The 25,891-nt window shown below is 42.0% G+C and overlaps 1 protein-coding gene across 1 annotated transcript; it reads right to left on the reverse strand.

Annotated features, from left to right (window-relative positions):
• Positions 1-824: 824 nt before the first annotated feature.
• On the reverse strand, positions 825-21,497 carry ncf1 (neutrophil cytosolic factor 1). Its single transcript, XM_029699943.1, has 14 exons — positions 21,351-21,497; positions 20,750-20,989; positions 20,615-20,656; positions 12,304-12,407; positions 11,941-12,021; positions 11,725-11,800; positions 9,374-9,539; positions 8,508-8,566; positions 8,234-8,356; positions 7,741-7,848; positions 6,924-7,041; positions 6,632-6,745; positions 6,285-6,460; positions 825-1,372 (listed from the first exon to the last, which is right to left on the reverse strand). Exons 4-14 carry the CDS (start codon positions 12,373-12,375, stop codon positions 1,227-1,229), a joined length of 1,239 nt encoding a protein of 412 aa, XP_029555803.1. The 5' UTR covers positions 12,376-12,407; positions 20,615-20,656; positions 20,750-20,989; positions 21,351-21,497; the 3' UTR covers positions 825-1,226.
• Positions 21,498-25,891: the final 4,394 nt, after the last annotated feature.

Raw genomic sequence — 25,891 nt, forward strand, 5'->3', positions numbered from 1 at the left:
CTCCAGAGTGGTGTAGCGGTCTAAGGCACTGCATCACAATGCTTGAGACATCATTATAGACCCGGGTTCAATCCCAGGCTGTGTCACAACCGGCCGTTGGCCCCGTGTCGTCCGGGTTAGGGCAGGTGTTAAAAGCGTGGTTAGGCGGGTCATGTTTTGGAGGACACATGACTCGACCATAGCTTCTCCTAAGCCAGTTGTGGAGTTGCAGCAATGAGACAAGATCGTAATTGGATATCCCACCCCAAAAAATGTAGACATCTGTGGCATTGTGTGACAACACTGCACACTTTAGATTGTCATTTTATTGTCCCCAGTACAAAGATGCACCTGTGTAATGATCATGCTGTTTATCAGCTTCTTGACATGCCAAACCTGTCAGGTGGATGGATTATCTTGGCAAAGGACAAATACTCACTAACAGGGAAGTAAACAAATTTGTGCACATAATATGAGATATGCTTTTTGTGCGTATGGAACATTTGTGATCTTTTATTTCAGCTCATGAAACATGGTACCAACACTACAGGTTGTGTTTATATTTTTGTTCAGTATAGTTGCAGATGTTATAGTTGTGGTTCGCTGAAGTTAGCCCCAGCGTGATTCGAACACCCATCCAACTGGACCCACCTCCCTACTTCAGTTTCCGTCTTAACTAACATTCTGTCTTAAGTAACAATACCATTTGTAACGTCATGAATATGAGGTACCCCAAAAAATGTGTACTATGCTACATCTAGTCAGAGCGACCAGGCTGGAAATCAATCAAACACACACACACACACAGCATGAGCAGAGAAGATAAAAATGCACTCTGCAGAACATTTTCTGAATATATTATTTATTTTGTAGGTTACAAATGGTTAAATTCAACAAATAAATAACTATTCTTATGTTCCAAAAACCGCATACTGCGGCAAACACATTTAACAACCACACACTTTATCAAAAAACATTAAAAACATTGCATATGTAAAAGTAACAAGAAAAATGACCCTAGAAAAACAAATACACCTTTGCTTTTGTACATACATTCACTTTTCACTGTTGTTTTACTTTCTCCATAAGCAGTTAGCTAGTGCTAAGTGGTAACATTCAGAACAAAATGTAAAATGCCCTCTATGGCACACATGGCTGGCTTTATCGGCTGTTTAGCTTGTAATGCACACATTAACCCATCTCTGATTGCATTGCTGACAGGAGTCCAGATCCACACAGTTAAAAGCTTAGCTCGATTTGCGGACACTGACTTTCTTGCGGGTGTTCTCTGTACAGCGCTCCATGATGAGTTCAGGACTGGGCCTAGGGGGGATGATGGGAGCCCCTTTCAGCTCACCCCCTGGACTAGAGCCCGCTGTCTTTGGGATGTTGTCTGAAAAACAATACAATAAACCAGGCCTAAATGAATGAAAGTCAATCTATAGAGGTTAGGGAATTATGAAGGCCTTTTATTAGCAACGGTCATCTAAATGATTAAAATGTTAAAAATACAATTCTGATTAATCTAACAGTTGGACATTGGATGAAGAGACTCCAAACTTTTAGAATTGTTTTAATCCATCAGATATTGACTGAATTATAGCACACAAGACATTGTACTGGGAGAGACAAATAATTAATGAAGTTCAGGCATGTGGGAATTCCGGTATTCAATTCATTGTAACATTTCACTTTTTCTTATAATGCACTCACGTATACATTTTCTTAGTATGAGGTAGTTTTAAATATTCGGAAATAAAAATTTAAAAAGTTGTGCCTCATTTGAATATACTGTTTGGCCACATGAATAAATTAACATAAAGAGGTGGAACAGGGCTGCAACCACCCACATTCCTCTGTCTAGGCTACCTTTAATTATAAAACTGCATTCTTTAGACCAGGGGTACTAAACTCAGCAAATAAAGAAATGTCCTCTCACTGTCAACTGTGTTTATTTTCAGCAAATTTAACATGTGTAAATATTTGTATGAACAAAACAAGATTAAACAACTGAGACATAAACTGAACAAGTTCCACAGACATGTGACTAATAGAAATTGAATAATGTGTCCCTGAACAAAGGGGGGGTCAAAATCAAAAGTAACAGTCAGTATCTGGAGTGACCACCAGCTGCATTAAGTACTGCAGTGCATCTCCTCATGGACTGTACCAGATTTGCCAGTTCTTGCTGTGAGATGTTACTCCACTCTTCCAAGGCACCTGCAAGTTTCCAGACATTTCTGGGGGGAATGGCCCTAGCCCTCACCTTCCAATCCAACAGTTCCCAGACGTGCTCAATGGGATTGAGTTCCGGGCTTTTCGCTGGCCTTGGCAGAACACTGACATTCCTGTCTTGCAGGAAATCACGCACAGAACGAGCAGTATGGCTGGTGGCATTATCATGCTGGAGGGTCATGTCAGGATGAGCCTGCAGGAAGGGTACCACATGAGGGAGGATGTCTTCCCTGTAACGCACAGCGTTGAGATTGCCTGCAATGACAACAAGCTCAGTCCGATGATGCTGTGACACACCGCCCCAGACCATGATGGATCCTCCACCTCCAAATTGATCCTGCTCCAGAGTACAGGCCTCGGTGTAACACTCATTCCTTTGACGATAAACGCAAATCCGACCATCACCCCTGGTGAGACAAAACCGCGACTCGTCAGTGAAGAGCACTTTTTGCCTGTCCTGTCTGGTTCAGCAACGGTGGGTTTGTGCCCATAGTTTGTGCCCAACGCTGTTGCCGGTAATGTCTGGTGAGGACCTGCCTTACAACAGGCCGACAAGCCCTCAGTCCAGCCTCTCTCAGCCTATTGTGGACAGTCTGAGCACTGATGGAGGGATTATGCGTTCCTGGTGTAACTTGGGCAGTTGTTGTTGCCATCCTGTTCCTGTCCCGCAGGTGTGATGTTCGGATGTACTGATCCTGTGCAGGTGTTGTTACTTGTGGTCTGCCACGGCGAGGACGATCAGCTGTCACTCCTGTCTCCCTGTAGTGCCGTCTTAGGCATCTCACAGTACAGACATTGCAATTTATTGCCCTGGCAGTCCTCATGCCTCCTTGCAGCATGCCTAAGGCACGTTCACGTAGATGAGCAAGGGACCCTGGGCATCTTTCTTTTCATGTTTTTCAGAGTCAGTAGAAAGGCCTCTTTAGTGTCCTAAATGTTCATAACTGACCTTAATTGTCTCCCGTCTGTAAACTGTTAGTGTGTTAACGACCATTCCACAGGTGAATGTTCATTAATTGTTTATGGTTCATTGAACAAGCATGGAAAACAGTATTTAAACCCTTTACAATGAAGATCTGTGAAGTTATTTGGATTTTTACGAATTATCTTTGATAGACAGGGTCCTGAAAAAGGGCCGTTTATTTTTTTGCTGTGTTTATTTGAGAATGTCCCATCATACCAATTTCCTAGGTGGCAAAAATCCAAATGGATATTGTAATTTATCGGCGTAGTAGTAATACACTCCCACCTCGCAACCCCAAACTGTTCACAATGTGTGTTCATGAGATACCGGAGTGACTCAACAAAATCAATGGGGGCTCTTGGGCATTTGGCCAAGATATATACAAGATATAGATATCTGGTTAGCTCAATTTACCTATCTAGCTAACATGGGCTAGTAGTTGATCAACTGGACATTTCTGACAGGTAATAAATAGCTCTATGTCTGTCAGCGAATGACATAAGAGGAAAACTGCCCATGCACTCACTACCAAATTTTTGAAATTGCACCTTGTGCATTCTACTATTACAACTCTCAACGGTAGTAAGTTGAATGCCCGACTGAGTTCCCCAAAACAAACGTTTTTTTATTTCTAGAAAATTATTCAGGACCCGTGGTCTGCATTGACCCCTTAATGGGTCCGGATGTGGACCGTGATCTACCTGTAGAGTATGGCTAGTCTGGACTGCCTCATTAATTATTCATTACTGTTGTCACTTTCGCTTGCATAATTCAACAATTGTTTAAAGAGAAGGATACACCCAATTTAAACTCAACAAACTTGCTCTAGGTTATACTGTACCTATCTATACATCCTTTACAGTGTTTGCGGGGTCAGAGATAATATCACTATAATCTGAGTGTTCAATTTTATGGAAGTGGCTTTCATTTCAGCACATCTAATTTGTTAACATTTCAACTGCACAAAAAATGAACACTCACCAAAATAAAGTTATCTTTCGTCTATTTTTTGTAATATAAGTGTCGAGACGGCACGTTAAGTACCCGACTAAGAGTTGGAGTTCTTATAGGGATACACAGCGTGGCGTTCACATGGGGTCCACTGGAGTACATCTGCTGTTGGCGGCCATTCAAATTAGTCCAACTTCATTTGTTCAATCTCGTTAATTCTCTTAAACTAAATACCATGACTGTTTTCTCATTAGCTGGGAATGTTGTTTGAAATGCCCAATACAACATTATTTGACTGATATTGTTAACCCACTGTATACCCCTTAGAAATAATAATTATTGTGAGCAGGGTATGCTGTTAGCATGCTAACACTCATTAAGATAGACTGATAGCTAACGATGGCTAGCATTCACTGGCTGATGTTTAAGTAACTTTGAGTGTAATGGAGTTGACTGGTTACTATGATGTCATTTGGATGGGACTTATAATCCGGTTATAACATCACCCCCAAAAATCAACTGTGTCGTTATTTCTTGAATTCAGGTAAAGTAAAACGGTTTTCAATGAGGATAGAAAACCGTGGATGAGTAGTGTCCCCTTAGATGCATTTCAGCCATAACCGGAGTGTGTGACAGGTCATTACAAACATTTCTGCGGTCATAATGCTAGTGGGAAAAAAGCAAATGGCACGCAAGAGTAGGAAATAGTCGCAAGAGTAAAATGAAAGCAATCAATCCAGTGATATTTAAGTGAGTAGAATTTGTACCCCTCAAACACAGGAAAAGCTAAATCCTCAGGTGGTCGGGGCATACGCATTGCTACTTTTATGGAGACTGCAATAAACACAGAGTATACAAAACAATATACAAAACAATAAGAACACCTGCTCTTTCCATGACATAGACTGATCAGGTAATTTCAGTTGAACGCTATGATCCCTTATTGATGTCACTTGTTAAGTCCACTTCAATCAGTGTAGATGAAGGGAAGGAGACAGGGTAAGGGAGGATTTATAAGCCTTGAGATAACTGAGACATGGATTGTGTAGTTGTGCCATTCAGAGGGTGAATGGGAAAGAAAATATTTTAGTGCCTTTGAACGGGGTATAGTAGTAGGTGCCAGATTCTTGTGTCAAGAACTGCAATGCTGCTGGGTTTTTCACACTCAACAGTTTCCCGTGTGTATCAAGAATGGTACACCACCCAAAGGACATCCAGCCAGCTTGACATAACTGTGGGAAGCATTGAATCAACATGGCCAGCATTCCTGTGGAATGCTTTCGGCACCCTGTAGAGTCCATGCCTCGACGAATTGAGGGTGTTTTGAAGGCAAAAGGGCGGGGGAGGGGTGCAACTCAGTATTAGGAAGGTTGTGACGCCAGTTGTGAGGCCGGTTGGACGTACTGCTAAATTCTCTAAAACAATGTTTGAGGCAGCTTATGGTAGAGAAATTAACATTAAATTATCTGGCAACAGGTCTGGTGGACATTCCTTCAGTCAGCATGCCAATTGCACGCTCCCTCAGAACTTGAGACATCTGTGGCATTGTGTTGTGTGGCAACTGCACATGTTAGAGTGGCCTTTTGTCCCCAGCACAAGGTGCACCTGTGTAATGATCAAGCTCTTCAATCTGCTACTTGATATGCCACACCTGTCAGGTGAATGGATTATCTTGGCAAAGGATATGTGCGCTCACTAACAGCGATGTAAACACATTTATGCACACAATTTGAGAGAAATAAGCTTTTTGTGCATATGCAACATTTCTGGGATGTTTTATTTTAGCTCATGAAACACTGGACCAACACTTAACATGTTGCGTTTATATTTTTGTTTAGTGTTTCATGCTGAAACCCTCATACACCATTGCTATTGACTATGTTGATGTTTTTTTATTTAGGATAATGTTTAACAACTTTGTCATTCTATTTTTAAATCTTATTCAATTATTTAATATATTTTACATGTGATAAAGGCACACAGAGGGACAGAGATTATTAGACACCTGTGATAATCTGAAGTACCCAAAAGGGCCACTAGATGTCTTATTATAGATGACATAAAATCCTTGAACTGATACCAAAATTCTAGTAGTTTACTGGTAAACTTGGAAAGTTTTCAGTAATATACCCTCCCTTTGCAACCCTAGGTATACCTCTGTTATTCCAGTCCTGCAGCGGGGACTGTGTGGAGGCCTTGGACGTCTTCCTGGGCTGATTGGGCCGGCTGCCCTTCTGCTGCAGGAAGCGGCGACTGTTCCTGCGGTACGTGTCCTGGCTGATGCGCTGGCGCCCTTTGCTGTGAATACTTTGTGCATTGCGGATTGTTGAACTGAAAGCCAAAAGGAAATGTGTAAAGAGGAAATGAGAAGTTAAAAGAAAACGTTAAAAAGAGAAGTATCAATAGAGGAAAGACTAGGTACTCGTCTTTGTCTGAGTTTTTATGCTCTCATAACTTTCTTTATCCATAGAGGAAGTCATTTCCTGAAGTTTGTAGTCCTACCGTCTGGGTGGGGGTGTCTGTCTTCTCATCACATGCTCTTCCGACGCCATCTCCTTCTTCTCTCCAGTTCTGTAGAGAAACATTGAGGGGAAGTGTCCCGTCTCCTCTCCTTTCCTAGACAATATGCACCCAACAAGCACTTAGAAACACTGTGTGTTTGTGGCTACATGATACAACAGTAGAAAATATGTAAGTTACTACTGATCCAAACAGCTGCCTGACTGTGGACTGACTTTCATAGAGACGAATAGAGAGAGGGAAGAGTAGAAGAGTACAGAATCAGCCAACATACCTGACCACCCACCATCCATCCAGGAGCTTGTGAATGACCTCGATAGTTTCCCCCGTCTCAAGAGTCAGCTCATCATCTTGTGCTGCCTTGTAGGCTTTGGTGGTGATGTAGAGTTCTCCTGTGCGGACAAACACACATTGGAATTATGAGCTCGAAGTCAACGCTTGTCTACCACCTAGAGGAAAGACTTCCCTAACTTCTTAAAGTTTGTTTCGGATTAGGTTGATATTGTACTATGTACACTGCCAACACAAAACTTAACAAATCTCCTGAGACCTCACTGAAAACAGTGTCACGAATCAACAGATATTAGATAAAAATGTAAATGACTAAAATGTAGATAGTAAGGCTGGTAATTGCCAGGGACCTCATGATAACCTATTACCACGATACTTAGGTGCAGATACAATATGTATTGAGATTCTCACAATTCTATATGTATTGTGATTCAATAGTGTGATTTCATTGTGATTCGATGTTCCAAACATATTGTCACCATATGTCTGCTGCAGAGGGACAAGAGAGAGCCATGAGAAAATACGTTTTGATCAATCATGGAAATAAAAGTGCTGAAAACATATTGGCCCACTATTTAAAAAGAAAATGGAGAACAGGCTATGAAAGAAAAACGGTTTTGGTGCAGGTACAGCCAACTAGCGCAAAAATAATATTGCAATATTGTCAAAACTATACGATGTATCGTCAAAAATAATATCCCGACATGTAACTATCGATCCCCCCATCATTAGTAGATAGTGACACCATTATCCTCCTGGCTCTTATTTTAGCTGGAGTCCTGACAAGTGGGGAGACTTGCCTGCGTAGTTGGGATCGGCTTCTTCCGACTCCTCTGGTCCATCCAGGGGCTCTAGGTAAGAGGCGGGCACCCAGCCCCGCTTGGTATCACACTGGCAGAACCACCAACCTGCCATGGTAAAGGGGTCAAAGGTCAAGTGAACACTAAGGTCATGTTCAGTAGGGCATGCAATGTTAAACATTTTTGGGGGTAGGTCCAGGTACTCTCTCCCTGTTTCAGTCTGTTGTCTTCTGTTTTGTGCCTACTGAACATCACCCAGGAGCAGCAATCGGTTAATCAGGGACACCTTAGGGATCACCATGTATGTTGCATTCAGTGCACATTGTCACATGCACACTTTTGTGCCTATCATTTCATGTAAAATGTTCATGGTTCATGCTTGGTGCTGTCATCTAGTGTACACTGAATACAACAGCCTGATATTACAACAACTCAATTTTCAGATGGCTTTGCTCTCTGACTGGGATCATTCTTTGGGTCAGTGATCACTCACCATTCGGGCTTTTCTCCACAATCTCCACCAAGTCTCCAATATGCAGGGTGACCTCATACTTGGAGGTGTGGCTGTAGTCAGCAATCACCCTGTAGCTTTCCAATATGATGGGGCCAGAGATTTCTGAACAGACGACAAAAATTACATCTTTATGGTAGATTTCTTTATAGCAGGACTATAGCACACTAGAGCCCATATTCCCTCAAGTTCGGCTAGAAAAATGTGTCTATTAGTGGGTTAATAAAAAGGGTAAAGACAAGAGACAGGCTCTTACCAGAAGTGTTGTCTCTCGTTTTGTCATTGGACACCACAAAGGTCTCATTTCTTTTTAATCTACATGGGAAACATTGAGAACTCACTTATCAATCCAGAAGTAAAAAGTAATACAGGCTGAGTTTCATTCCAGGAAGCTGTCCACTTCCCTAGTTCATTTCCATTCATGGATCTGATTCAACTGGGTAGGCATAAGCAATAACTCCACTGAGTTTCCGCCATATTGCTTTTCACCCATCCAGTCCTATCAGATCTGGGAAGGGGGTGAACGAGAGAAGACGGAAGGGAACATCTTCCTGGAAAATCTTCCTGGAATGAAACAGGCTGCGTTCCGATTCCTTACCCTTCTCCAGGGGTGTGTTCAGTATGACAGAACGGTGTACAATGTTTAATTCAATGGAAAGCTGGTGGGAGGAGCTATAGGAGGACCGGCTCGTTGTAAATGTGTTTGATACTATTCCATTTATTCCATTCCAGCTATTACAATATAGCTCCGTCCACCAGCCTCCTCTGGTTCACTCCCCCGCATGCATTTAGAAGCAATGGATTGGTGCATACATGGCTGGAGGGAGTTGCCACCATATTCCTCATACCAGTCAATTATTTTTAAATCCATAATGGCGAGTGTACGAGTACATATTTCTCGTGTAGCTCAGTTGTTAGAGCATGGCGCTTGCAGTGCCAGGTTTGTGGGTTTGATTCTCATGGGGGACCAGTACAAAAAAAGTATTAAAATGTATGCACTACTGTAATTCGCTCTGAATAAAAGTGTCGACTAAAATGTAAATGTACGGAGAAGGGTAGAGAATCAGAACGTAGCTACAGTGTTTACAGATCAGTAGTGAGACTGCTTGTAGTTGTACTGACGGGTGTTGAGCGGGTGGGTTCTCGTCCTCTGGTCGGACCTTGAAGAGGCTGCGTACCAGCTGGCTGCGGGAGATCTTGGGGGGCAGGTTGATGAGAGAACCGCAATATTCAGCCAGAGTGCTCTGCCTGGTCTCTGTGCTCTTTTGGTTGTCCAACCACTTTGGCGCTGAGGAAAGGAGGGACCAAAGGGAATGAGGGACCAAAGGAAAGGGAGAAAACAGAGAACCCCAATTCCTTCAAATGGAATATTCAAAATTGAATACTACAGTGGTGGATGTAGATGTTACATGTTTATCTGTGAAAAACATTATTTAGCACAAAAACAAAACTAACATAAGGACTTTGAGGACAGGGCTCAAGTTTAACGTTGTGTTGATGCAACATGGGGAAGCAGAAGTTGCAAACAAATCTCATGTGGTTTGTCTGCAATTTATCAGGTTTGTCTGCAACTTCTGCTTTCCCATGTTGCATCAACACAACCTTAATAACCACTTGAGCCCTGTTGAGGGAAAGTCCTTGTGTTCGTTAGTTTTGTTTTTGTGCTAAATAATATGGTTTGGATCACAAGTGGTCACAGCCTTTGGATTAAAAACTTGCTGCCTTTAGGGAGAACTGAAAACTACAAAATCTTTGATAAAAATCCAAAGTGTAAAATATGTAATATGCCTGTGTTAAACATACAGTTTTTAAGTGTAAAGTAGAGGTCTTCACGGTCCAAAAAGTTGGACCTGTTCCAAAATGGACCTGTGGCTTTCCCACCCAGATCCTACACGCATAAATAAAAAATGTAAATTCAGACCCGTTCCAAACGGACGCGAGGACAACGAGACCCGTTCCGTATAGACCTGGTCAGGTCTAGACCCAGTCTGATCCGAATGTGGGAAGCAGCAGAAAATTCACTTAAGCTCTTTTATTAACTGGAGCTGATAAAGCACGAGAGGATGGAGAGAGGTGCAGCTCTAGCAAGCGGGGGAGTGCCCGTACTATGAGCGAGTGACATTTGGAGCAGGGAGGTAGAGACCAAAACCAACCAAGCCGACTCGCACTATCAGATCCGACCCAGAACCATGATTTCATTTAGAATTAGTTATGGTTTACTGATTAGCATTGTTTAAAAAACGAGAAGTACATTTGTCACATCTGGATTGCAGCAGCAGGTGTTTCCTTATGCAAAGCATTGACTGAGAAAAAACACACACACACACACACTACCTATTTTTTGTCTGTTCACCCAAGTGCATTCATCACTTATCTGTATACTTTTTAATGTTTTCAAATGAAGCAAAAAGGCAAAGGAGTGATTCCTCATAAAACCCAGATAAAAAAGGACCATGATTTTGGGCATGTTCACAAAATGTAACCCATAGAATAGTCCTTTTGGAGGAATGATTGTTGACATATATTTGACATTAGGTTCTAAAAGCATAATGAGAAATAATTAATAAACTTTAATCAAAGTTGGCATATTTATGACATTTTGGCCTTACCCAGGCCTCCTTTAAGACTCCATAATGCTACAAAACAAAAATGGGTGTCATATGAAGCTTTACCACGCTTGCTCTGTAACATGAGTAGTATTTTGATTACAGTAAGTTTTTGTATTTTTAAATAAATGTATGAATATTAAAATATAAAACATGAATATTGAAAATATACCATTTTTGATTTGGCTAATTTGTCAATATATTGTTGAACATACGGGCATATCAAAGTTCCAGAGTGGGATCTCTGCTAGTTTGAAAGTTATGGCCCATTTCTTTCTGGAGAAATTGGCATAGTACAATTTTCAACAATATATTGAAAAATCATTTCCCCCAAAATTGTTAATATTTATAATTTTTTTATTGAAATTGAAATACTACTTATATCACAGAGCAAGCAGTAAAACTTCATATGACACCAATGTTTGCCTTGTAGCACCTATTTATGAAACACTAGGGAATCTTAAATTAGGCCTGGGTAAGGCCAATAATGTCATAGATATGCCAACGTTGACCATTTCTCAATTATGCTTTTAGATACAAATGTCAAAAACATGTCAACAATCCTTTCTCCAAATCCCTCTTCTATGGATTACATTGTGAAAATCATGATTTCTTTTGTCTGGGTTTCATGAGGAATCACTCAAAGGACACTAGAATTACAACATCACTTCTATAGTAAATTGCCGAGACATCAATACTTTCTTTATCCATGATTTTCCACCTAGGTGCTCAAAGCACTTGACATAGTAAGGTGGAAACTCACCTCATCCACCACCTATGTGTTGCAGGCAAACACTGCCAGAGCGCTAACCACACATCAGCTATCATGGTGGAGGGGTAAGCCGTAGAGCAGATACATGTCCTCACCTGGTAGTGCAGGGATGATCCTGTCTTTCTTATCGATGTCACCTGCCTCAATGGGGAACATCTCCTTCAGGGATTTCTATAACCAAGACGCATTATCAACTGACTGCAGATCAGTGGGGGTAGTAGGAAGGCAGGCATTCAAAAGCATTTACACAGCTGTCCATCTTTCCTACTTTTTGCTTTCAGGTTATTAAGTTGTGTGAGGCAGCTACTCACATGAAAGGTGTAGATCTCCGGATACCCTCTATAGATCAACTTCTCAGAGAGGTCATTCCATTTCACCATCAGCATGTAGACCTTCAGAGAAAGTAGACAAAAACATAAGTGAAGAACTCCAATCAAATGCTCATCAGAAATGGCTTTTGCTGAATGAAAAATGTCATCAAAGCAATTTGATGTTAACAAATATACCTGGTCATTACATATTTTTAAGCATTTCTCTTTTGAGAATCTCCATTGAGCATGTTTTTTTTGTCTATGACCAGGCTTAATCTGTGTCTGGGAAACAACCACAAGTACTGCATGAACCTCCACTGAACCATTGTGTATTTTGGTCAACAATGGTAGTCTCAAACTCACATAGTGCTGGCTGGGGAAGAAGCGTTTCTCAAAGCCCAGCAACTCCACGTGCCTGACATAGATTTCCTCCATTGTGAGATGCAGAAGAGTGATAATCAAGAGTGCTGGGTGAAAAGGGAAGATGGCTTTATAGCAACAGAGTGAGCTCAGAAAGCTACCACCCCCTGTAGGAGGTCGTCCCTCAACAGATACCTCACGTAGCTATCACTCTGGTCTTTTACTGAGAAACGGTAATAACTTTGATTGCATAGATCCTATTTATTGCCATCATCCATGAGTTCATTAGGTCAATTCATAATTTCAGTATTTTTTTTCTCTGTGTCATTTGTGAGATTTCAGAGTTCATTCAAGGCCATCTGAAATATATTTTATTTAAGTTATAAAGCTGTTATAGTCAAGAATACAGTGCATTTCACAACAGCTTTTTATTGATTTATCTCACAGAGATAACAAATGTGGATTCAAAGAAATAAACAGATCAGATCTCTGAAGATATTGTTGCTGTTATAGATCTACTCAGTAGAAATTAAGTTATATGCCTCACTTATTGGGGTAATGTACATACATTTAACACTAACAATGATTTTCATGATATAGAAACATGGTAAGTGTATACAAAGGGGTGACTGACTCTTGGAGCTAAAGAAATATATGTGCTTCTGATCAATGTTAAAATGACATTCAATCTAAAAATAACAGTTAATACATCATCCATAGATCGTAGTTGACTTCGCCATAGGAGAGGCTAGGGGGGAATCCAATTCAGATCATTGAACCAAATGCAGAGGAAGATATAACAAGGATGAATGAATCAGAGGGTCATAGTAGCACATACTTTACTTTTATTTTCCTCAGTGTTTTTCACAGCAACCTTGCTGCCACACAAATGTTGGGTTTCACCGGGACTTTTGCAACGCTGAACGTCAGCAAGGTTTGTGACTTCAAAAAGTTTCAGAATTTGGTAAAAAGGAACAAAAAACGGTTTAGAAACCCGAACAAATTCATATTGGCTGTGTGTGCTTCCTCTTTCCAATAATAGTTTTATTGTTCAGTTAATGATAGCCTAGGCTGGATTCTGTAGAGATTAACCGTAAACAAAAACGGTTTACACAGGATGCAGCAGAATGTTTGGGGAGGTAACTTCAAAAGAAACACACAAAAACAGCATGTTTTACTGTCCTTGTGGGGACCTAAAATTGATTTCCATTCAAAATCCTATTTTTCCCTAACCCCATAACACTAACTGTAAACCTAAGTTTAAAATAGCCTTTGTCCTAGTGGGGATGTGGGAAATGTCCCCACAAGGGAAAATGTCCCTTGTTTTTACTATCCTTTCAGGGACTTTTGGGGATTTACGGTACCCACGAGGACAACAACAAAATAACAATGAGGAGTACTAGCTGGTGAACCAAAATGGATGAAGAAAAAAATTAAAACCATCACGCAACCTCATTCCTTTTTGCATTCCTGTGATGACCACGTTGTAAAGTAAATTGCCAAGCCATCCTCAACCCCTATGACCCATGGGTTACCTGTGACACATAACCACTATGAATTAGTCACCAGCAGTCCACAACGCACAAAAGACAAACCAAACAGCTTTGTTTGGTGTAAAGTATGACATGATTGCACATTAAAAACAATACACTTTAAATGAATAAAGCAAAATCAAGATCTAAAGCAGTTTAACCAGATCAAGAAAAGTGGAGGAAAAAAAATTAAATTATTGTGAGCTCCTATTAACTTTGAATAAACAAAGCATCTCAAACATTGTAAAAAACAAACCATCTCAAAACCGAAATGTAAGCATAATTCTGACAACAGTTGTACTAGGCCAGGGATGGGCAACTGCTAGTCCGCGTAGTAGAATGAATAGACACACAAGGTGCAATTTTGAAATGTGGTTATGCATCAGCAGTTTCTCTCTTGTTATGCCAATCACTGACAGTCACTCAATTAGCCCATGTCAGGGGGGAAAAAAATCTGGATTGGTAAATTAGTCCAGCCAGCAATCTAAACGTGTAGTAATCATGTCCAAATTATCTACCGAAGTGGTCCTATTGATTTTGTTAGTCACGCTCACTCAAATATCATAGATTTTTTTATTTCGAAAATTGCAAAATCATCTATACACCCCATCGCATAATGTGTACAATTGCAGGAAATTAACTCTGAAAAAGTATCTCCCACGGTCAATGGGGGTAAAATATTTTTCCTCACAAAAGGCTAGGGTCGGCAGACCCGCAGTAGCCGGCAGTCCCGCGAGCCACTGGCCCCTTATGAGTTCAGATTTTTTGTGACCCCCATCAAAGTTGCCCATCTGGGGTACGCGCAATGCCGCCGGGGGTTCGCCAAAAACAAATGTGATTCACAAATTAAAAAATCTTCACATTTTCAAACAGTCCATTTATATTTTCCAACGGAGCTATACATTTGGGTGAGTTTTTTCCCCCTCGCCTGAGTAGCCTCGTTTCACTGCTAAAAATACAATTAAACCATCTAGTGTTAAGCGAAATAACACAATGTCAAATACAGGTAGCCTAGTCAAATAATTGACATCCAATCACATTAACCGTTACTCTCTCGCGGGAATTCCACTAATGGTCCGTATGTAGCCAAACGTAGCTGCTGCTCATTCCGTTTGCTCGAAAATGGATAAACAATTAAAAAAGACCCGCGTCCATAAAGACACATACCAGCTCTACTGGTAGTACTGCTGCTACTTAATTCTTAATTCTCCCTCAAAAAATCTTCTGGCTTATTTTTCAAATTGGCATGTTTGTTTCTAAATGTCTGCTACTACCAGCAGCACTACACCTGTCGATGACACACGTTGTTCTGCTACCACGAGCACATCCAATGCTAGCATCAGTAATTCCACATTTGTTGTTAGTCCAGCTAGCATGGACACTGAGTTGTGAATCTAATGCAGCCGAAGAGCTACTGCCCCTTACCGGGGAAAGCACTGAACAACAGACAGGGACGTTGGACCATCGAAGAGGTGCAAATATGATGATAACTACATTGATTTGGGGTTCACTTATATTTGGAGTAGTGCCCTTTCCTCAGCCAGTGTGTTATATGTGCAGAAGTACTATCTCACAACTCGATGAAACCTTCACTCTTGCGCAGACATTTAGAAACAAAACATGCCAATTTGAAAAATAAACCACAGGAATTTGTGGAGCGAGAATTAAGACGACTTTCAAGTAGTAATACATGTATAAAAGCAACAGATACCATTAATAAGAAGGGGCTGATATGGTGAACTACCCAGTGGCTAGGACAGGCAAGCCCCATACTATTGTGGAGGACTTAATTATTCCTGCTGGGACAATGCTGGGGGAAAAGGCCAATAAAACTGTACAGACAAAGCCTTCATCAAACAACACTGTTTCACAACGCATCAATGACATGGCAGGAGATGTTTTTAAACAACTACTGCTTCGCATACAAGCCAGTGAATTTTATGTTACAGCTGGATAAGTCAACAGACGTGGCGGGCCTGGCACAGCTCCTGGTATTTGTCAATTAAGGAAGACATCCTCTTCTGCAAACCACTGGAAACCAGGACAACAGGAGATTATATTTTTAAAGTACTGGACAGCTTTGTGACATCAAATGGACTTTGGTGGTTGTCTTGTTTTGTACGCTTTGTACAAATACTAAAACGCAGAACTACAGGATGTTTCTTAACATAACTATTAACTAGCTACAACCGCATGTTCGCCTATCTCCAACCACGATCAACTGACGATGCCCTAACCGTCTGGGTGGTCTTAACCAATCACTGAACAGTAGGATACGGCGGTAAAATGCATCCAATTATAATTCAGTATGTATTCACATATGAATATTACAGTGGTCAAGATGTGTTGGTATCTGTACTGATGGCGCAAAAGCCATGACAGGGAGACATAGTGGAGTGGTAACGCTGGGTACACTGCAGCATCCACCGAGAGGCTCTTGCTGCCAAAGGAATGCCTGACTGCTTGAAAGACGTTTTGGACACTACAGTGAAAACGGTTAACTTTGTTAAAGCAAGGCCCCTGAACTCTCATGTATTTTCTTCACTATGCAATATGGGCAGCGACAATGTAACGCTTTTACAACATACAGAAGTGCACTGGTTATCAAGGGGCAAAGTATTGACACGTTTTCTTGAATTGAGAGACGAGCTTAAAGTTCTCTTTACTGACCATCATTTTCACTTGTCTGACCGCTTGCATGATGTCGAGTTTCTCACACGACTGGCCTATTTGGGTGATGTTTTTTCTCGCCTGAATGATCTGAATCTAGGAAAACAGGGACTCTCTGCAACAATATTCAATGTGTGGGACAAAATTGAGACTATGATTAAGAAGTTGGAGCTCTTCTCTATCTGCCGATAGTGCAGCTGTTGAACCTTTTGAGGATCTGAGGACCCATGCCAAATCTTTACAGTCTACTGAGGAATAGGCGTTGTCGTTTCCTCTTCACAACCATTAACAAGGACAACACACAGGTCTTTCCATCATTGTATGATTTTTTGTGTGCAAATGAACTCAAGCTTACGGACAATGTCAAATGTGATATAGCGAAGCACCTGAGTGAGTTGGGTGCGCAATTACGCAGGTACTTTCCTGAAACGGATGACACAAACAACTGGATTCATTATCCCTTTCATGCCCTGCCTCCAGTCCACTTATCGATATCTGAACGAGAGAGCCTTGTTGAAATTGCAACAAGCAGTTCTGTGAAAATGTATTTTAAATCAGAAGCCACTGCCAGATTTCTGGATTGGGCTGCGCTCAGAGTATCCTGCCTTGGCCAATCGCGCTGTTAAGACACTGATGCCCTTTGCAACCACGTACCTATGTGAGAGCGGATTCTCGGCCCTCACTAGCATGAAAACTAAATACAGGCACAGACTGTGTGTGGAAAATTATTTAAGACTGAAACTATCTCCAATACAACACATTGCAGTTATGTGCACCATTTCAAGCACACCCTTCTCATTAACCTGTGGTGAGTTATTCACCATTTTCAATGAACAAATAAAGTTTTATATGTAAGATGGCTAAATAAAAGAGCAGAATTATTGTTTATTATATTATTTGTGCCCTGAGCCTATAAGAGCTCTTTGTCACTTCCCACGAGCCGGATTGTGACAAACTCTCACTCATTCTTATGTTAAATAAATATAGTGTGTGTGTGGCAGGCTTACAATGATGGCAAAAAACAACATTTGAGAATGAGCTGACCCTGGTGCTAGAGGGGGTAAACAGCTGGAGGTTGAATGTTTGAAGGGGTACGGGACTATAAAAAGTTTGGGAACCACTGCTCTATATCATTGAATATATTGTCTAATCCAGGGATGGGCAATTCCAGTCCTCGTGGACCGGAATGGTGTCACTTTTTCCAAATCCCGAGCAAACACATTCGATTAAACTAATTCCATTCTAAACTAAAGAGCATGATTAGTTGATTATTGGAGTCAGGTGTGTTAGCTGGGGCAAAAGTGTGACAACAATCAGGTCCCCGAGGACTGGAGTTGCCCATCCCTGGTCTCATCCAGGGTTTCCCAATACTCTCTTTGGGCCCCCCACCAGAGACGTTTAACATTTTGTTTTTAACCCTAAACTGGCACACCTGATGCAATTACTCAAAGTCTTGATGATTAGTTGATTAATTGAATCAGGTGTGCCAGTTTAGAGTTAAAACAAAAATATGAAACATCTAATCTACACTGAGTGTACAAAACATTAGGAACACCTGCTCTTTCCTTGACCTAGACAAGGGGTGTCAAACGCATTCCATGGAGGGCCTAGTGTCTGCTAGTTTTTGTTTTTCCTTTGAATTAAAACATAGACAACCAGGTGAGGGGAGTTCCTTACTAATCAGTGACCTTACTTCAATCAATCAAGTAAAAGGGTGGCGGGAAAAAAACAGACAGTCGGCCCTCCGTTGAACGAGTTTGACACAGGTGAATGCTATAATCCTTTATTTATTGATGTCACCTGTTAAAACCACTTCAAATCAGCATAGATGACGGGGATGAGGCAGGTTAAAGAAGGATTTTTAAGCCTTGCGACACGGTTTGTGTGCCATTCAGAGGGTGAATGGGCAAGACAAAAGATTTAAGTGCCTTGGTAGTAGGTGCCAGGGGCACCAATTTGAGTGTCAAGAACTGCAACGCTGCTTGGTTTTTCACACTCAACAGTTTCCTGTGTGTATCAAGAATGGTCCACCATCCAAAGGACATCCAGCCAACTTGACACAACTGTGGGAAGTATTGGAGTCAACATTGGCCAGCATCCCTGTGGAATGCTTTCGTAACCTTGTAGTCTGTGCCCTGACAAATTGAGGCTTCTGAGGGCAAAACGGGGTGCAACTCAATATTAGGAAGGTGTTCCTCTGTTTTCTACACTCAGTGTTTAGTCTATAGCAGGGGTATTCAACTCTTACCCTACGAGGGCAGGAGCCTGCTGGTTTTCTGTTCTACCTGATACTTAAAAGCACACACCTGGTGTCCCAGGTCTAAATCAGTCCCTGATTAGACGGGAACGATGGGATGGGGGGGGGGCACTGGCTTTGAGGTCCAGAGTTGACTTTGAGGTGTCTAAATTGAGGCATGGATATTGAAGTGCAGAAAATTAATTACAACCCTTTAACACATTGTCTTCTGTCAGATGGTGTTATTCTAATGTGACAAGTGTCTCCAGGAGCCATATCTAACTTAAAACAATGCGGTGTCACTGCTCTGGGGCCTTGGGATTCCCTTTGACCAGAGTGACGAGCCCCCTGGTGGCCATCCAACATCACTCCAACAACATCACCGTGAGCTCCACTGCTGCTAAAATAAACTGCAAACCTTTTTCTTAATGTCTTTTCTAATCTTTCCAATAACGGACTATGCCATGTTCTGGTTCTCCCAAGATCTGTCCAATCTTGCCTCCAATAAATATTTGAATACTGGTATTTGAAGTGGAATTTATTTAAAAATCTATTTGTATTACATTCAGAGAATGCAGATTTGATAATGCAGCGATTTGCTGATACAAGATGGCTTAATCAGTTGTGTGACAGTTGCAATCCAAAATGATCTACAAATAAATGCAGAAGCGATGCACAAGTATTTAAAGGGACCCCTTATGTTTTTGTATTGACATAATTTAGGGGTCCTAATTCATTCCTCTGTCCACACAAGCTTTTAAGTATCTGTCCAGTATTTACTACTTGTGTATTTTCAGGATTTCTACTCCTCCTTTCTCAGTCAGACTGAGCCAAAGTCTCCCCCTTTCTTTCATGTCTTTTTATGTGAGCTTTCAGGTTTCCTAATTGAGTAAAACATTTACAACAGACACCACACTGGAAAGGTTTGTCACCAGTGTGTACTCTCTGGTGCACCTTCAGACTCCCTGCAGTAGAGAAAACCTTCCCACAGTCAGAGCACGGGTAAGGCACTCCGCCAATATGTTTTGCCTTATGAGCTAGTAAGTTTGCTAACTGAGAGAAACTGGCGTCACATTGATTGCACTGGAAAGGTTTCTCTCCGGTGTGCCGCCTTTGGTGAACTTGCAAGGATGCCAATTGAGCAAACCTTTTGCCACACGTGGAGCAGCTGTACGGCTTCTCACCGGTATGGATTCTCTGGTGTACTTTTAGGTGAGCTATCTGAGTGAACCGCTTCCCACACTCAGAGCAGTCATAAGGCCTCTCCCCAGTGTGTGTTCTCTCGTGGGCCCTCAAGTGTGCCAACTGAGTGAAAGTCATTGGACAGTTCATGCACGGATGAGGGCCGGGAGGCCCATTTGGACGACCTCTTCCTCGTCCAGTGCCAGGAGGCTCATTTGGACAACCTCTCCCTCGTCCACAATTTCCCCGTGCCTGACAAGAAATCTTTCCGTCTGAGTAAGTGCCCTCTCCAGTCTGTTCTTCCTGTTGTGGTTCCAAGTCATTTGACTGAACAGAATACTTTCCAAAATCAGATATTAACTTTGTTGCTTCAGAAATCTCTTGTATGAAGTCAATTGACGCAGAGGCATAATCCCCCATGTAAATATTGGATAGGTGTTCTCCTGTGTAAGAAGTACAAGGTTGTGTTCAAATAAACTGGACAAAGTGTAACCATCCTCATGCAAAAATGGAGCCTGGCACCCACTGATCATTTGCGCTACTGTTTAGACACAATCAAACATGCTCTGACTGACACTAGAGAAAACATGTAGGCTACAGCTATACACAAGGTTGTCCAACTATTGGTTTCTGGAATAAACACAGCCTTGGTGTGGCACAACAATAGATGACGAAACACTCAGTAGTAACATACCAAAAGTGGCTGTGTCTCCAACCTCCACATCAACAGCTACAGCTAGTAGAAATGGAACAACATATCAACTGACTGGACAAAGTAACTAAGAGTTGAAAAATATACAGCAGTGTTTTTCTCAAAACTGGCACTTACGTGGAAATATGACGATAAATTAATCATGCACTGGTTCAATAGTTTCCACCTGTTTGACAGTCATGTTTGTTGATTCTGTTTGGGGGCAGTCTTCCGGCCTCACAGTCCCCATGTTAAGGGCATGCAGAGCCTCAATGCACCCCCTTTGGATTTTGCAACAGTCCACTAGTGTCAAAGATTCTTTCGTCAGTACGCCCTGGGCTGCACCATCGCTGTCAGGACCACAGGAGTTGATCTGGTCTGAAAATCAAACAAGGCATGTAAATTGCACTCTGTGTGCAATTTATGCTAGTCTGATAATTAGCGTCGATAATAATTTCTGCCCCAAAGCAACCCCTACAGTTACGCCTAGCATTGCTTCTGTGTGGATTGGATCGATGTAATGTGGGAGCTAGCTAACTAATTTCATCTTGCTCTAATATGCCAGGTGGAATTGTTGCCATAACTATACCAACTCAGATCTCCATAAGTACCGAAAGAGCTTGGGATTGATTCTTTGAAAATCACTGTCTGTAGCAGTACGTTAACAACATATGTTTAGCTAATGTTAGCTAAGCTGTCCTTTTGTTGTTTAATTTAGCCAGATTGCCTAGTTACTCACATAATACATTGTCGGGGTTTTGCATACTAGCTTGGTGAACGTGTTTCACCAACATGAAATTAAAATTAGGTACACCTATGAGTTATCAATCGCACGTCTGAATAGACCCTAAACATCAACCAACACGCTCCATAAACCCGCACATTCCGCTTCCGTATCCGTGTTGGTTGGAGGACTTCCGGTCCGAAATGTTCTTCTGAACGTCAAAATAAAAGTCCTGATAATATTATTGAAACTGAAATAAATCATTACTGGCTAACGGTAGTCAAATAAACTTTTAAGAGCATAAAAATGTGTTGTATAATTACCCACTCTGATATTAAATAATATAGGCCTACTCATTGATTGAATATAAAACCATGACTGCGGTGCTTAGTTCAACTAACCTAACCCCATCATAAACCAAAAAGAAAGGACATTTTACTAAATATTTTGTGAACAATGTCTGGTAGCAACTTCAGGGACCGATTGAGCCCCCTTGTTACTGGCTCAACAGTAGGTATTTTGCCAAGATAGCCAAACCACTTTACAAGGTTACTAGGAGTTGATTTAAGGTCGCTATAGCGTGAATTTAGCAAGAGTGGGACATCATATAAACTGGGACAGCTTAATCCTGATGCATAGCCACGGGAAGATGTTTGGGGGTGTTTTTGTTGTTATTGTTTTTTTTGTCTGCCCTACAGACAGCTATATCGGTCCGCTAATACAGGACTAATAAAGGCCCAGCACACTACTTTTGTGAATAATTACTTTAGGGGGTGTGGCCATGTCCTGACACTTTTATTTATTGGTCTGACAAGAGAAAATCAAAACTATTGTTACTAATGGTGCTTTCAAGACAACTGGGAAATTAAAAATTAAAAAAACAAGGTCAAATCATGATGTCAGTGATCTCCAGGTCGGAAAGTCAGAGCTCTAGAAAGATGCCACATTCGTTTTTTTGTTTGATTAGGAAACATCTTAAGGATTTCAGAAATGTACAGTATCATGTGTTGGGCTACCATGTTGGATCAAGCATCAAATCAAATGTATTTATACAGCCCTTCTTACATCAGCTGATATCTCAAAGTGCTGTACAGGAACCAAGCCTAAAACCCCAAACAGCAAGCAATGCAGGTGTAGAAGCACAGTGGCTAGGAAAAACTCCCTAGAAAGGCCAGAACCTAGGAAGAAACCTAGAGAGGAACCAGACTATGAGGGGTGGCCAGTCCTCTTCTGGCTGTGCCGGGTGGAGATTATAACCGAACATGGCCAAGATGTTCAAATGTTCATAGATCACCAGCAGGGTCAAATAATAATAATCACAGTGGTTGTCAAGGGTGCAACAGGTCAGTTGGCTTTTCATAGCCGATCATTCAGAGTATCTCTACCGCTCCTGCTGTCTTTAGAGAGTTGAAAGCAGCAGGTCTGGGACAAGTAGCACGTCGGGTGAACAGGTCAGGGTTCCTTAGCCGCAGGCAGAACAGTTGAAACTGGAGCAGCAACACGGCCAGGTGGACTGGGGACAGCAAGGAGTCATCAGGCCAGGTAGTCCTGAGGCATGGTCCTAGGGCTCATGTCCTCCAAGAGAGAGAAAGAAAGAAAGAAAGAAAGAAAGAAAGAGAGAACGATAGAGAGAGCATACTTAAATTCACACAGGACACCGGATAAGACAGGAGAAATACTCCAGATATAACAGACTGAACCTAGCCCCCCGACACATACAGTGAGGGAAAAAAGTATTTGATCCCCTGCTGATTTTGTACGTTTGCCCACTGACAAAGAAATGATCAGTCTATAATTTTAATGGTAGGTTTATTTGAACAGTGAGAGACAGAATAACAACAAAAAAATCCAGAAAAACGCATGTCAAAAATGTTATAAAATGATTTGCATTTTAATGAGGGAAATAAGTATTTGAGCCCTCTGCAAAACATGACTTAGTATTTGGTGGCAAAACCCTTGTTGGCAATCACAGAAGTCAGACGTTTCTTGTAGTTGGCCACCAGGTTTGCACACATCTCAGGGGGGATTTTGTCCCACTCCTCTTTGCAGATCTTCATTAAGTCATTAAGGTTTCGAGGCTGACGTTTGGCAACTCGAACCTTCAGCTCCCTCCACAGATTTTCTATGGGATTAAGATCTGGAGGCTGGCTAGGCCACTCCAGGACCTTAATGTGCTTCTTCTTCCTTTGTTGCCTTGGCCGTGTGTTTTGGGTCATTGTCATGCTGGAATACCAATCCACAAACCATTTTCAATGCCCTGGCTGAGGGAAGGAGGTTCTCACCCAAGATTTGACGGTACATGGCCCCGTCCATCGCCCCTTTGATGCGGTGTTTGACGGTGGGGATGGTGTTCTTGGGGTCATAGGCAGCATTCCTCCTCCTCCTCCAAACACGGCGAGTTGAGTTGATGCCAAAGAGCTCCATGTTGGTCTCATCTGACCACAACACTTTCCCCCAGTTGTCCTCTGAATCATTCAGATGTTCATTGGCAAACTTCAGACGGGCATGTATATGTGCTTTCTTGAGCAGGGGGACCTTGCGGGCGCTGCAGGATTTCAGTCCTTCACGGCGTAATGTGTTACCAATTGTTTTCTTGGTGACTATGGTCCCAGCTGCCTTGAGATCATTGACAATATCCTCCCGTGTAGTTCTGGGCTGATTCCTCACCGTTCTCATGATCATTGCAACTCCACGAGGTGAGATCTTGCATGGAGCCCCAGGCCGAGGGAGATTGACAGTTCTTTTGTGTTTCTTCCATTTGCGAATAATCGCACCAACTGTTGTCACCTTCTCACCAAGCTGCTTGCTGATGGTCTTGTAGCCCATTCCAGCCTTGTGTAGGTCTACAATCTTGTCCCTGACATCCTTGGAGAGCTCTTTGGTCTTGGCTATGGTGGAGAGTTTGGAATCTGATTGATTGATTGCTTCTGTGGACAGGTGTCTTTTATACAGGTAACAAACTGAGATTAGGAGCACTCCCTTTAAGAGTGTGCTCCTAATCTCAGTTTGTTACCTGTATAAAAGAGCCAGAAATCTTTCTGATTGAGTGGGGGTCAAATACTTATTTCCCTCATTAAAATGCAAATCAATTTATAACATTTTTGACATGCGTTTTTCTGGATTTTTTGTTGTTGTTATTCTGTCTCTCACTGTTCAAATAAACCTACCATTGAAATTATAGACTGATCATTTCTTTGTCAGTGGGCAAACGTACAAAATCAGCAGTGGATCAAATACTTATTTCCCTCACTGTAAACTACTGCAGCATAAATACTGAAGGCTGAGACAGAAGGGGTCGGGAGACACTGTGGTCCCATCCGATGATACCCCCGTACAGGGCCAAACAGGCAGGATATAACCCCACCCACTTTGCCAAAACACAGCCCCCACACCACTAGAGGGATATCGTCAACCACCAACTTACCATCCTCAGACAAGGCCAAGTATAGCCCACAAAGATCTCCGCCACAGCACAACCGAAGGGGGGGCGCCAACCCAGACAGGAAGATCACGTTAGTGACTCAACCCACTCAAGTGATGCACCCCTCCTAGGGATGGCATAGAAGAGCACCAGTAAGCCAGTGACTCAGCCCCTGTAATAGGGTTAGAGGCAAAGAATCCCAGTGGAGAGAGGGGAACCGGCCAGGCAGAGACAGCAAGGGCAGTTCGTTGCTCCAGTGCCTTTTCGTTCACCTTCACACTCCTGGGCCAGACTACACTCAATCATAGGACCTACTGAAGAGATGAGTCTTCAATAAAGACTTAAAGGTTGAGACCGAGTCTGCGACTCTCACATGGGTAGGCAGACCATTCCATAAAAATGGAGCTCTATAGGAGAAAGCCCTGCCTCCAGCTGTTTTCTTTTAAATTCTAGGGACAGTTAGGAGGCCTGCGTCTTGTGACCGTACGCTGCGTGTAGGTATGTATGGCAGGACCAAATCGGAAAGATAGGAGCAAGCCCATGTAATGCTTTGTAGGTTAGCAGTAAAACTTTGAAATCAGTCCTTGCCTTGACAGGAAGCCAGTGTAGAGAGGCTAGCACTGGAGTAATATGATCAAATTTTGGGGTTCTAGTCAAGATTCTAGAAGCCGTGTTTAGCACTAACTGAAGTTTATTTAGTGCTTTATCCGGGTAGCCGGAAAGTAGAGCATTGCAGTAGTCTAACCTAGAAGTGACAAAAGCATGAATACATTTTTCTGTGTCATTTCTGGACAGAAAGTTTCTGATTTTTGCAATGTTACATAGATGGGAAAAAAGCTGTCCTTGAAACAGTCTTGATATGTTAGTCAAAAGAGAGATCAGGGTCCAGAGTAATGCCGAGGTTCTTCACATTTTTCTTTGAGACGACTGTACAACCATCAAGATTAATTGTCAGATTCAACAGAAGATCTCATGTCTGCACGGTTCACTCCTGAAAGTTGCTCATGCCTGCAGCCTTCGGACACGGTCGATGGCCATAAGCGGGGACCATCCCAATTCTCTCATCAATGTAGTGAAGTCAGGAGGACTTTAAATTGTATCATCTCACAAAATGACTAGACCTCCATCTAATAGG

Source organism: Salmo trutta, chromosome 19 (genome assembly GCF_901001165.1).
Source record: "Salmo trutta chromosome 19, fSalTru1.1, whole genome shotgun sequence".
In the NCBI taxonomy this organism is placed as follows: Eukaryota; Metazoa; Chordata; class Actinopteri; order Salmoniformes; family Salmonidae; genus Salmo; species Salmo trutta.

Coding starts and splice junctions, on each gene's coding strand:
- ncf1 (XM_029699943.1), bottom strand. CDS start 12,375: ATGGAGGAAATCTATGTCAGGCACGTGGAGTTGCTGGGCTTTGAGAAA. Junction 11,801..11,940: donor CGGAGATCTACACCTTTCAT/GTGAGTAGCTGC, acceptor TCTTGGTTATAG/AAATCCCTGAAGGAGATGTT. Junction 9,540..11,724: donor GATCATCCCTGCACTACCAG/GTGAGGACATGT, acceptor TCCTTTCCTCAG/CGCCAAAGTGGTTGGACAAC.